The 13487-nt window shown below is 38.6% G+C and overlaps 1 protein-coding gene across 1 annotated transcript in view; it reads right to left on the reverse strand.

Annotated features, from left to right (window-relative positions):
* Positions 1 to 3495: 3495 nt before the first annotated feature.
* Positions 3496 to 13487, reverse strand: part of LOC308552027 (DNA mismatch repair protein Msh3-like) — a 52985-nt gene continuing 42993 nt past the window's right edge. Inside the window, exons 11-12 of the mRNA XM_081162991.1 lie at positions 9313 to 9397; positions 3496 to 3706 (exon numbers count right to left, since the gene is read on the reverse strand). Coding sequence (XP_081019117.1) covers positions 3593 to 3706; positions 9313 to 9397 — 199 coding nt within the window. The 3' untranslated portion in view covers positions 3496 to 3592. The remainder of the gene's footprint in view (positions 3707 to 9312; positions 9398 to 13487) is intronic.

Consider the following 13487-nt stretch of genomic DNA (forward strand, 5'->3'; position numbering starts at 1 on the left):
AAGTGCACATGGAACATTCTCAGAAATAGACCACATGTTAGGGCACAAAACAAGTCTCTACAAGTTCAAGAAGATGGAAATCATATCAAGCATCTTCTTGGATCATGATGGTAAGAAAGGGGAAATCAACCATTCTAAAATCAAAAATATTCAAACACACAGAAGCTAAATAGCATGTTATTAAACAATGACTGGGTTACCAATGAGATCAACGGAGAAATCAAACACTTCCTGGGAAAACATGAAAATGAACAGACAACAACCCCAAATCTATGGGGCACAGTGAAAGCAGTCCTGAGAGGAAAGTTCATAGCAGTACATGCAGACCTCAGGAAGCAAGAAAAAGCTGTAATAAACTATCAACACAGCTAAAAGAATTAGAGAGGGAGCAGCAAGAAAAGCCCTACGTAGAAGGAAGGAAATAATAAAGATCAGAGCAGAAATTAATGAACTAGAGACTAAAAAAAAATACAAAAAAAATCAAAATCAATGAAACCAAGAGCTGGTTCATTGGAAAGATAAATAAGATTGATGCACCTTTAGCCAGACTCACCAAGAAACAAAGAGAGAGGACCCAAATAAATAAAATCAGAAATGAAAGAGGCGATATAACAACTGACCCAACAGAAATACAAAGGATCACAAGAAAATACTATGAGCAATAATATGCTAACAAACTGGACAATATAGGTGAAATGGACAAATTCCTAGAAGCATACACCTTCCAAAGCTGAATCAGGAAAAAGCAGAAAACCTGAATAGGTCGATAACAAGTAATGAAATTGAAGCAGTAATCAAAAAACTACCAGCAAACAAAAGTCCTGGACCAGATGGATTTACAGGCAAGTTTTACCAAACATTCAAAGAAGAATTAACACCTATTGTCCTCAAACTATTCCAGAAAATTTGAGAGGAGGGATGACTCCCAAACTCTTTTTATGAGGCCAGCATCACCCTAATCCCCAAACCAGATAAAGATACTACAAAGAAAGAAAATTACAGGCCAATATCCCTGATGAACATAGATGCTAAAATCCTCAACAAAATACTAGCAAACCAGATCCAGCAATGCATTAAAAAATCATACACCACGACCAAGTGGGGTTTATTCCAGGGATGCAAGGCTGGTATAGTATCTGCTGATCAATAAATGTGATATATCATATAAACAAAGTGAAGGACAACAATCATATGATCACATTAATAGATGCAGAGAAAGCATCTGACAAAATCCAGTACCCATTTCTGATAAACACTCTCGCAAAGTGGGAATAGAGGGATCATACCTCAACATAACAAAGGCCATATGTGACAAACTTACAGCCAACATCATACTCAATGGGCAAAAACTAAAATCATTTCCCCTAAGAACAGGAACAAGACAGGGGTGTCCACTTTCACCACTCTTATTCCACATAGTACTGGAAATCCTAGCCACAGCCATCATACAGGAAGGAAACATAAAAGGCATCCAAATTGGAAAGAAGGAAGTAAAACTGTCATTATTTGCAGATGACATGACTTGTACATAGAAAACCGTAAAGACTCCATCAAAGTACTACTAGATTTGAGAATGAATTCAGCAAGGTTGCTGGATACAAAATTAACATCTGGAAATCGAGGGCATTTTTATACACCAATAATGAACTCTCAGAAAGAGAAACTAAAAAAACAATACCATTTACCATTGCACCTAAAAAAATAAGATACCTAGGAATAAACTTAACCAAGGATATAAAAGACCTGTACTCGGAAAACTACATGACACTGAAAAAAGAAACAGAGGAAGATATAAAGTGGAAAAATATACCATGCTCATGGATTGGAAGAATTGACATCATTAAAATGTCCATACTACCCAAAGCAATCTACAGATTCAATGGAACGCTGTATTTCACAGAGCTAGAACAAATAGTCCAAAAATTTATATGGAACAAAAAAAGACCACGAACAGCCTAGTCATCTTAAGAAAGAAGAACAGAGTAGGAGGCATCACTTCACTGGATATCACACTGTACTACAAACCATGGTAATGAATACAGCCTGGTATTAGTACAACAACAGACATAGAGATCACTGGAATAGAACACAGACCCCAGAAACAGACCCATGCAATTATGATCAATTAATATTTGACAAAGGAATCAAGAGCATACAATGGAGTAAATAAAGACAGCCTCTTCAATAAATGGTGCGGGGGAAATTGGACAGGTAGCTACAAATAAATGAAACTAGACCACCAACTTACACCATATACAAGAAAAAATTCAAAATGGATAAGACTTAAATGTAAGTTGCGAAACCATAAAATTCCTGGAAGAAAAAATAAGCAGTAAAGTCACAGACATCTCACATTGTGGAATTTTCACTGATACATCTCCTTGGGCAAGAGAAACAAAAGAAAAAATAAACATATGGGAATACATCAAACTAAAAAGCTTCTGCACAGCAAAAGAAAACAGCCTCAAAATACAAAGGAACCGCACGGTCTGGAGAACACATTTGCCAAGGATGCATCTGATAAGGGGCTAATTTCCAAAGCGTACAAAGAACTCATACTACTCAGCAAGAGGAAGACAAACAACCCAATTAAGAAATGGGCAAAGGACCTGAATAGACACTTCTCCAAAGAGGACATGCAGATAGCCAAGAAGCACATGAGAAAATGCTCAACATGGCTAATCATCAGAGAGATGCAAATTAAAATCACAATGAGGTATCAATTCACACCTGTAAGAATGGCTGCCATCAGTAAATCAATAAACAACTTGTGCTGGCGAGGGTGTGGGGAAAGGGGAACCTTAGGACACTGCTGGGGGGAATGCAGACTGGTGCAACCACTAAGGAAAACAGTATGGAGGTTCCTCAAAAAATTAAAAATGGAACTGCCTTTTGACCCTGTGATCCCACTTGTAGAAATATATCCTAAGAATCCTGAAACACTAATCAGAAAGAATATATGCACCCCTGTGTTCATAACAGCGCAATTTACAATAGCTAAGATCTGGAAACAGCCCAAGTGCCCATCAGTCAATGAGTGGATAAAAAACTGTGGGACATTTATACCATGAAATACTATGCAGCTGTAAAGAAGGATCTCATACCCTTTGGGACAGTATGGATGGACCTGGAGAATATTATGTTAAACGAAATAAGCCAGGCAGAGAAAGACAAACATCACATGATCTCACTTATACATGGAATCTAAAGAACTTAATAAACTGATGGACAGAAATGATTCAATGACATGGAAGCATGGATCAGACTGAGGAATCTCAGAGGTAAGGAGGGGTTGGATGAGTGGGGAGGCAAGAGACTAACCAAAGAATTTATATGCATATATGCATAACCCAAGGAGACAGGCAATAGTGTGGTGAGGAACTGGTGAGGTGGGTGGGGGAGGGTGGAAGGGGTCAATCAGAAGGAAAGGGGACATCTGTAATATTTTGAATAAAAGAAAAAACAAATGAATCAAACCAAAAAACTGTTCTTTTAAGTCATGGTAATCTTGGTTTTAATGAGGTCAGCATACCTTTAATTTCACAACTTTATATAATTTCAGATTAAACACACACACACAAAAATTTTCTCTTTACCTTAATTTAAGGAGTGGTTGAGTCACCCACTTCTTTAACTTCCGTCTCCCAAATGAAGTTTTAGTATGGTCTAAAACCCAAAATAAACTTCCTTTGGTTTTCATATCAGTCTAAGAAAGATCAGAAAACAAACAAGTTTTATTAACTGGACAACTGTATTTGTATCAAAATCACTAGTTGATTATGAGGTCTAATTATTCCATGTATCAAAATTTTCAATGTCACATATGCCTAGTATAAAGTATGGCTCATAACAGGTGTTTATTTAATGTTGCTGAATAAATATGCGTGTACACACACACACACAAACATACACATATACACACACACACTATATATAGAAAGTATTGATATTTTGCTCAGAAAAGGGATAGTCTATGTGTTGTTTTTGGTTAACTAAGAATAAATTATTCAGAAATCTCTTTTGAAGTATATATTTGTCCTAAGCATCTTAAAAATATAATTGTATATTTTCCTGCCCTGGGAAATACAGGGAAGATAATTTAATTTTCCTTTGGCAATTCAGTCTCTCTCCCTGACTCAGCATGACTGTCCTATAGACTGACCCTCCCATGGACAGCACAGACTGAGCCGAGGCCCACACGGACATGAACTTGCACTGCCCCCAGGGAATTTACTTGGAAGGGTTTTATTTTAGTCTGTTTTATTAAATCCTTAGTAAGTTTATTTATCTATACTTTGCTATTTGAAAGTTGAGTCATAAAAAAATTTACAACTAACTAGAGATGATGGTTTATTTTAGCCAAGGTTTCATTGTATTACAGAAAGTCTATTAGTAGATTAAACCTTGTTTGGAAAATAAAGTTGCAGTTTTCCCGAGAGGTTTTAACTTTTTCCTTTGCCTCTGAAACCATCAAGCAGGTGCTTACAGAACACCTGCCCACGCACTCAGACGTGCGGCTGGCAAAGATATATTAAGATGTGTTCCCTCCCTCAGGGCACTTATATCCAAGTTTGGGGAAAAAGACTCATGATTAGGATACAATGCCATCTGGCAGAAAGAAACTATAAAAGGTATGACATAAGCTCCCCAGGCCTTCAGGGTTTAAAGCAGAGCACAGGGAAGCTACAGTGGTTTCAGAGGTTCCCTAAGGATGGAGCTGGACAGGCAGAGCTGACCCACGAGGCTGGTCCAGATCAGCAACAGCCCCACTTGTCTGAGACAACGACTCGACTGGATACCTGCAGTGAAGGGTCCCAGAAAGAAGGCAGTGGAGGGGAATCGTGTTCCAGTTATCTGGCGTCACTGGAGGAGCAGGCTCAGCAGAGAGAGGAGGGGGAAACACAAGTCCTGTACACCTATGCTTGCCCTGACACCTGCCCACCTCACTGCCCCTTTCCACGCTCACCCCTGGGGGAGGCCAAAGCTGATGTGTAAAGACACGCAGATATTCATTCTCAGCTTCTATTCTATGAGGGCCCAAGTCTTGGTAATGAAAGGACTTTTAAAGGGTATTTTGATTGCAGATGACTTTTTCCTTAGGAATGTGACCTCAGAACTGACTCCACAGTAGTAGGATTGGAACAGGGAGGGTGTGGCAGAACAAGGACACCTTGGAATGCTGGGGCTGTGTCTGTAGACTGACTGAGCTCTTCTTCATCCAATCAGCGTCCTTTTATTCCTCCTGTGTGTTTCCTACTACAGGGATGTACAGAGAGCTTATTAGAAAGACTTATGGGAAAGACTCTCACTTCTGGACAGTGAAATGACAAGATAAGCAAGTTACTGAATGGAAATAAGGTGGACTCTAGGATAAAAAGATAGTGTAGAAGAGGGAGAAACTAGTTAGTAATGTACACATTCCGGAGCCTGGAGAATAAATTAGGCATTTACTGTAACTCACAACAGTAATAAATATTTCTGAAGAGCTTTAAACCATTTGACTCAGATGGTTCAGTTTCCACTACTTATTCAAATGACTTGAAACTGCTTATTTTTATTACTTTGTTATAATAACATCAATTTTATAATATAATATCTCACATTACCAAGTGACAATGAAATAAATAAAAGCAATAGTTTCAATGACTCCATTCTTTTCCTAATTCATTAATAAAGGGCAAGTAAACAATGATGAAAGTTTGTAAAGGGAACTATTACGCGCCTTATAGTTTAGTGAATATCACAGAAACTTTATAAGCTGTGTAATAAAATAAGACTGCAGAGATTTCAAGAAAAAGTTAAAGTATGTAGAAAAATATAATCAATCATACAAAACAATCCACTTCAAATGAATTTTCAAAAATGCTGCTCTTCCAGGATTCTAAGATGGCGCGTGTTGAGAGGAAGCTACACCGACACTCTCCTGGGATCAAGCCGGAATGACAACTAAACTGTAGAAAAACCACCCTGAATAATCAACTGCCAACTGAGGATGAGCTGGGGAGCACCATCATAACCAAGGAGGAAAAGGGGAGACCCCATAGAGACAGGTAGGAAGTGCGGAGGTGCAAGAGGGCTGGCTGGGCTCCCACAGGCAGCAGCTGAAGGTCCGGAGGGAGATCTCAGCTCTGGGGGGTTCCCACTAAGGACTGTGGGATCTAAACCCCAGGTTGGGCTCTCTAGTGCAGAGCACCAGAACTTAGAAACGTGCCCACATAAGATCTGGCTGTGAAAAGCAGCAGGGTTTCTGTATACCAGGAAGAGATGGCTAGAAATACAGGCTCCTTCTTAAAGAGCCAACACACAAAGTTTCGTGTGCAGCCACTCACCTTGGGCTCCAGCAGGAGGGAGGGCAGAGTGGACTGCAGCTGTGTGAGGAGAAGCTAGGGCTGTGGGCCCTGGAGATAGAGATCAGAGGGCACCCCTCTGGACTCCTGTGCTGAGTCATTCTCCCATACTGCAGAGGACATCTTTCTCAGGCAGACATTTACCTTCCAAGAAGCTTTTGCAAGGGGAGGAAGCAATTGGCCCACCCAATGAAAAACCTCTCACCCCACCCTATGGAGTTTCTACAGCCTGAGGCTCCTTAAGAGACTGAATAACAGCCTCTGGGTGCTTTGAATCTTTGCCTGATTTGCTTCTGGACCCAGGGCTTGGAAAAGGAGACCTTGGTGCATATCGTGGTCCTGTCCAAACACACACAGCCCCAGCAGAGATAACTACAGGCTGTGGAGTGTGGAAAGCTTCAAACGGGGTACTCAAGGCCAGTCACAAACGTCTGACATAGGTCTGCACTAGAGACCATCCAAAATACTGGGAGTCTTAGCAGATCTACATAATACACAGAAACAAACCCAAACAGGCAGCCAAAACATGGAGACAAAAATACAAGCCCCAAATGAAAGAACAAAGGAAGTCTCCAGAAAAAGAGCTAAATGAAATGGAGATAAACAATCTATCAGATATAGAGTTCAGAATACTGATCATAAGAATGCTCAACAGCATAAGAAAAGATATGGAAACTATGAAGGGAATTAAGAATCACATAGTAGAAATAAAGAATACATTGGAAGGAAAGAACAGAATATTAGGGTAAGATGAGGATCAGATCAGTGAATTAGAAGACATGGTAGAAAAAATCACTCAATCAGAGAACCAAGAAGAAAAAACAATTAAAAAACGAGAGGAGAGTCTAAGGGAGCTGTGGGACAACATGAAACATAACAATATTTGCATCACAGGAGTGCCAGAGGAGGTCGAAAGTAAGCAAGGGTTAGAGAACCTGTTTGAAGAAATAATGGCAGAAAACTTCCCTAACCTGGTCAAGGAAAACATCACACATGTTCAGGAGGCACGGAGAGTCTCAAGCAAGAAGAACCCAAAGAGGCCCACACCCAGACATGTCATAATTAAAATGCCAAAAATTCAAGACAAAGAGAGAATCTTTTTTTTTTTTTTAATATATCTTTATTGACTTCAGAGAGAGGAAAGAAGAGGGAGAGATAGAAACACCAATGATGAGAGAGTCATTGATCGGCTGCAGCCCACAACTCGTGCACGTGCCCTGACCGGGAATCAAACCTCGATCGCCTGGATCCTAGGTCAACGCTCAACTGCTGAGCCACGTCCGGCCGGGCCAAAGAGAGAATCTTAAAGGCAGCAAGAGAAAAGCAAGCGGTTACCTACAAAAGAGCTCCCATAAGGCTGTCAGCTGATTTCTCATCAGAAACTCTACAGGCCAGAAGGGAATGGCATGAAGTATTCAAGTTAATCAAAAGCAAGGATCTGAAACCAAGACTACTCTATCCAGCAAGGCTATCATTCAAAATAGATGGTGAAATAAAGAGCTTCCCAGACAAAACAAGACTAAAGGAGTTTATTACCATGAAACCAGCATTGCAGGAAATGTTAAAGGGACTGCTGTAAGAAGTTGAAATAGAGAGAAAGAGAAACACAGGCATAAAAAAATAAAATGGCACCTTTGCAAAACAGCTCAGTTGATTAGAGCATTGACCCAATACACCAACGTTGTGGGTTCAATCCCTTGCCGGAGCACATACAAGAATCAACTAATAAATGCATAAATAAGTGGAACAACAAATTGATGTTTTTCCCTCTCTCTTTCTCCCCTTCCTCTCTCTCTCTAAATCAATAAATTATTAAAAAAAATAAAATGGCAGTCGATAAGTACCTATCAATAATAACCTTAAATATAAATGGATTAAATGCTCCAATCAAAAGACACAGGGTAGCTGAATGGATAAGAAAACATGACCCAACTATATGCTGTCTACAAGAAACCTACCTCAGAGCAAGACTCACATAGGCTGAAAAACGACTTCTGGAGGGCTTTAAAGGAAAGACAGCAATATAGCCATATTAGGGGACTTTAACACCCCACTGACTTTACTGGATAGATCTTCCAGACAAAAAATCAACGAGGAAACAGGGACTCAAAATGACACACTAGATGGATTTAATTCACATTTACAGAACATTCCGCCCCAAAGCTTCAGAATATACATTCTTCTCAAGTGCACATTGGACATTCTCAAAGATAGACCACATGTTAGGACACAAAACAAGTCTCTACAAGTTCAAGAAGATTGAAATCATGTCGAGCATCTTCTTGGGCATTTATACCTTGGAATACTCTGTAGCTGTAAAAAGAAAGGATCTCTTATCCTTTGGGACATCATGGTGAGACCTGGAGAGTATTATTCTAAGTGAAATAAGCCAGTCAGAGAAAGACAAGTATCTCCTGGTCTTACTCATATGTGGAATCTAATGAACAAAACAGATCCAGAGACACAGAAGCATGGAACAGGCTGACAAATCTCAGAGGGAAGGCAGGGGTGGGCGGTCAGTGGGGACTGAATATCCTAAGAACTTACATGCATATGTGCATAACCCATGGACACATACAATAGGGTGTTGAAAGCCTGGGTGGAGGGGACCAATAGGGGGAAAAGAGGACATTTGTAATATTTTCAACAACTAAGATAAATTAAAACATTAAAAAAATGCTCTTCCAAGGAAATATTTGATATGGATATTATTTGGATGAGCATGTTACTTCAATCACTGAAAAGGACAGCTCTATAGCTCCCAAAGTAACTCACAGAAGTATTTCCCATATTGTATTTGATTCTCCAAAAATTGGGTGCTACAATTATAAGCTGATAACAGGCAGAGTGGTCAGTTGAAGACAATACTGTTGCTTTCACCTGTACTCCTAAGAAGAAGAAACTGCTACCTTATTCCAAATTTTGTTTTCAAAACCATTTGAATCAGCTCTTATGTTTACCTGACCTGATTCTGTAGTATTTCAAGATTCCTTAATGTTGTTCCGTTAATTGTCATAAATTCCATTTCACTTGACAACTGTTTAAAATTCCTGTAAAAGAACAAAATTGAGCCATGATGTAAGATCTTAAAGAACTTTTAAAAACTAACTTAGGTACTAGAAATATTCCAGTCATATAACAAAAATTAGCTTCTTGATAGAGAATCAAACCAAAAGGAGCCAAGAGAATATTCCCTGGGAGACTGTCTCCACTGACGCCAGCGTCATTAAATAGACTTGATGGCAAAGGAAGGACAGTTGCTCTCAAACCAAACACAAGAACAAGGAAAGGACACTAAGTGCTACCAATAATTTTTAAAATATATTTCCAGAAATAGAACCAAGCATAGTCTTCTATCATTGGCTGGGGATGTGGTAGTGTGGTATCTTCTGGAAACAACTATATAATTAGCTAAAAAATATGTCAAGATACTTAAGAACGTCCTTCTTATTCTTTAGCATGAGATCATTTTGATAAACGCTTTAATAGATTTTAATAGACATTCTGATATATGCAAAAAATGTAATTTACTCTATAATTAACAACACACATTAATGTGGCTAAAGTTTCAGTAGAGTATAAAACTGAAAAAGCTAGCAGAAATTATTTCCTTATGCTCAAAGAATTCATATTCTCCTTATGTCCCTGTAACTATCTCAAACTAGATTTAAAATGTAATAAATTTCAAATAGACTTGAGTACTGAGTTGCAATATGATTAACAAACGTATGAGCAATTCCAATTTTGTCGCTGTTAGTTAAAAAGTATATTAATCAATGCACTACTGATACAGGAATTCAATTTCCTTCATAAGTCAGCCAGTCCTTTGTCGTTTCTATCAACAGCACTTACAGACTTGATGTCTTAAAGGCAAGAAACATAATGGCAAGGCCACTAAACTATTTGCAGGGAGAGCATGAGTGTTTCCATTATGAACCTAACCGCACTTATCACGGCTGCAATAAGATTTAAATAAAACCCAGTTTCCCAAGCCAGTTGTGGAAACAAGCTCTCATCCAGGAATCCAGAGCCTAAAATCAAAGCCAGTGTTCATCACAAGATGCCTCCACTTCTGGATGACTTCCCAACTACAGTTTTAGAGCCCGGAAAAAGAAACAACTTATAGCACATCAGGAATGTTGCCTAGTAACCGAATGCTGTCCTTTGTCAGTGTAATTTATCAGCAAAGGATCTGACCTGGCATCGAAAGGATGGTAACCTGTTAATGATTTTCAGAGGGAAGCAACTCCAACCCTGATTGATACTAGGAGTATGTTGACTTTTCTCTCCTTCTTATAGCAGTTATTCATTCAATAACTTAATTAGTCTTGCATTATAGCAATTAATGTTCTTGGTCTGTCCTCATCAATAGATCGTAGCCCCTAGGAAGGAGGAGTTATTTATGTCACACCCTTTGCAGCACCTGCAGGGTCTAGCAGACAGTAGATGCTCAATCAATGTCTCCCATCTTTCTATAGGGAAGCCAGTGTGAGTCTGTTTTCCTTTGATCAGAAATGTCTGTAAACACTCAAGATCAGTAATAAAATGTCAAACATTATTTTCAGGAATAATTAAGCAGTAATTGGCTGTGAAGCTGACAGGTGCTCACACAGCTTCATGGTAAAAAATCCAAGCTGGAAGAGCTGACAGCCTAGACTCAGAGTTGGTACCTAACCAGTCCCACGTGTTTAGATATGTCACTTACTTCCCCTGTTCATGAAAGTTGGGTTTAACCTACACAATTAACACTTGAATACCTTAATCAAACATGGACTCTAGAGGTTTGCTTAGCTGGTATGAGAGACTAATCAAAAACACATAATCCAGCAGTGTTCCTTAAAACATCTCAGCAAGCTGCCTTATCTCCCAGGAACACCACAGGTGTAAAATAAAATAGTAGCACATAAAATATGTGGGCTGTCCACAAATACTGCTCAGTTGCCTTCACCCTCACAAGAACTTGTAAACCCAACAGTCCGTATCCTGACGAATGGTGTCTTAGGTTTAGGATTCCGAAAGGCTCTCATTCCACCAATTATCTGAGAGTGTTGTCAACACCAACGAAAAGTGAAATCCTGGTCCTCCTGTGTCTTGAGTGAGCCTCTGAAGCAAGGCCCCGTCAGAACACCGAGGAGACCCAGAATTTGAATCTCAAGATGCTTACAGAAGAGTTTACATGACTGCTTTTGCATTTGTTTGCTAAAACATATCTACATATGTGGCAGAATTTTGTTTGGACTTACAACCTGGAAGAGAGAGGGTTGGGGAGGAGGCTTAGGCCTCACCTACACATAATTACTGGGGCTCCCAATATCTACAATATCAAAAAGAACCCAGTAACTGTGAAGAACCAAATTGGTTTGTTCCTTTTACTGAGCCTCACAGATCTGCATATGCAGCATTACAAATAGATGGCAAGACCCTCCACCAGCAAAATGACTACAGCTCACTTTATAATGATATTGCTTTACCGCAGTGGTCTGGAACCAAGCCCACAGTGACTCCGAGGTCTGCCTGTAGGTGATTTCTCATTTAGCAGTGTTAATGAGATGTGCATATGGTTCTTCTGTTTATGTTTGGCTTTTGCCATTACTCAACAAGTCATCTGGACCTCAAGGTAGATGCTGGGAGAAGCAAGAGTTTCTTTAAACTGACATCTGCATTGATTTTTAATAAAAGATCAACCCCTGGACAATATTAAATTAGACTGATCCCCATGGAACAATAATGATCTAGCAATTACAAGAACCAATTTTGCTGTTGGGTTTCCCAAATGTTTGGTTGATAATATGTTCTGGAGTTGGGACTCTTCTATCCAAACACAGAAGAGATTTCCTTCTGTCAGCCCTAGATCCATTGGAAATTGTATACATTTTTGAACTAAGGGTTGAATCTGCCAGCATCCTTAGGAATTTAGCAGTATATGGTCACTGAACTAAAATACTCAAACAATTCTGAATTATTTATCCTTTTGGAAGAAGGCAAATTTCATGTGCTTTGAAATGAACCTCATAAATAATGCCTGGCTAGAATTCATGCTGTGTGAACCTGGATAGAAATATTATAAGTAACATGAGAAAATATTTCATTAATATTTAAGACAACAAAAATATAAAGAATGCTTTTGTTTTCTCAGGTTTTAAAATGGGAGGAAATATACTTGCTACTAACTTGGCAAAGAAATTTAAGACACTACTACATCATTCCTTGAAAAATGGAAACAAAGAAAAAAAATCTACCATGTTACATATGAAATCAATAGTGGAAAATAGTTCTCTACGTACAGTTTTCAGAGGTCATACATTTATCATCTGCCTAATCTTTTGATGGTTAATTTATTATACATTTAATTTTATAAAATTAATTTTAATGATCATAATTTATATTGTATTACAAAATTCGTTTTATTATAGATTCACTTCTAGTTGATTTGTAATTAAACAAAATGAGTAAGCATATTAGAGAGGAAAATAAAGGTGTGTAACAGTCCCCAGTGACTGCCAGGTTCAACGACTCACTAGGAGGGTAGAGGGGTCAGCATGTATCCATTCGGCTCTGATTTATTACAGCGAAAAAATACACGGCAAAGTGTGTCCTATCTAATAAAACCTCACTTAATCCATCCTTAGGAACAATTCCTGAAATGGTATATATCCCTCCAATAACCTTTGTAAAGGCATAAAGATCTTTAAATAAAATGTATATCAAGATTTTTAGGAAACACGCAGCAACTTTTGTGAAAGCATTTTCAAAACAACACAACTAAATTTCCCCCAATCACACGGCTCCTGAAGTAAATATAATCATATCTTATGTTACTGAGTTTTCAAAGCAATACAACTGAATTTTAGATACAGAAGGAGAACATTCATATTTCCCAAGGTAATTACCTGAAGAGGCTACATTCTTTTTTCAAGATATAAGAACCACAGAATTACACTTTGGGAATTATACTCAGAGTCAAATTACATGCCACCCAAAAAACATCATCACTCACGTTTCATTTTTAAGCAAAAAAAATAGTACCAGTTGGATCTTTATTCATTAATCTTGGCTCCCAAGAACATTTTTTGCAATTTCTAATCAAATCCATGCTCACAGGATGAAGAATTCCTTCCTTTCTTTCTTGTTAATCCTACA

This window comes from Miniopterus schreibersii (assembly GCF_964146895.1).
Source record: "Miniopterus schreibersii genome assembly, contig: HAP1_SCAFFOLD_31, whole genome shotgun sequence".
In the NCBI taxonomy this organism is placed as follows: Eukaryota; Metazoa; Chordata; class Mammalia; order Chiroptera; family Miniopteridae; genus Miniopterus; species Miniopterus schreibersii.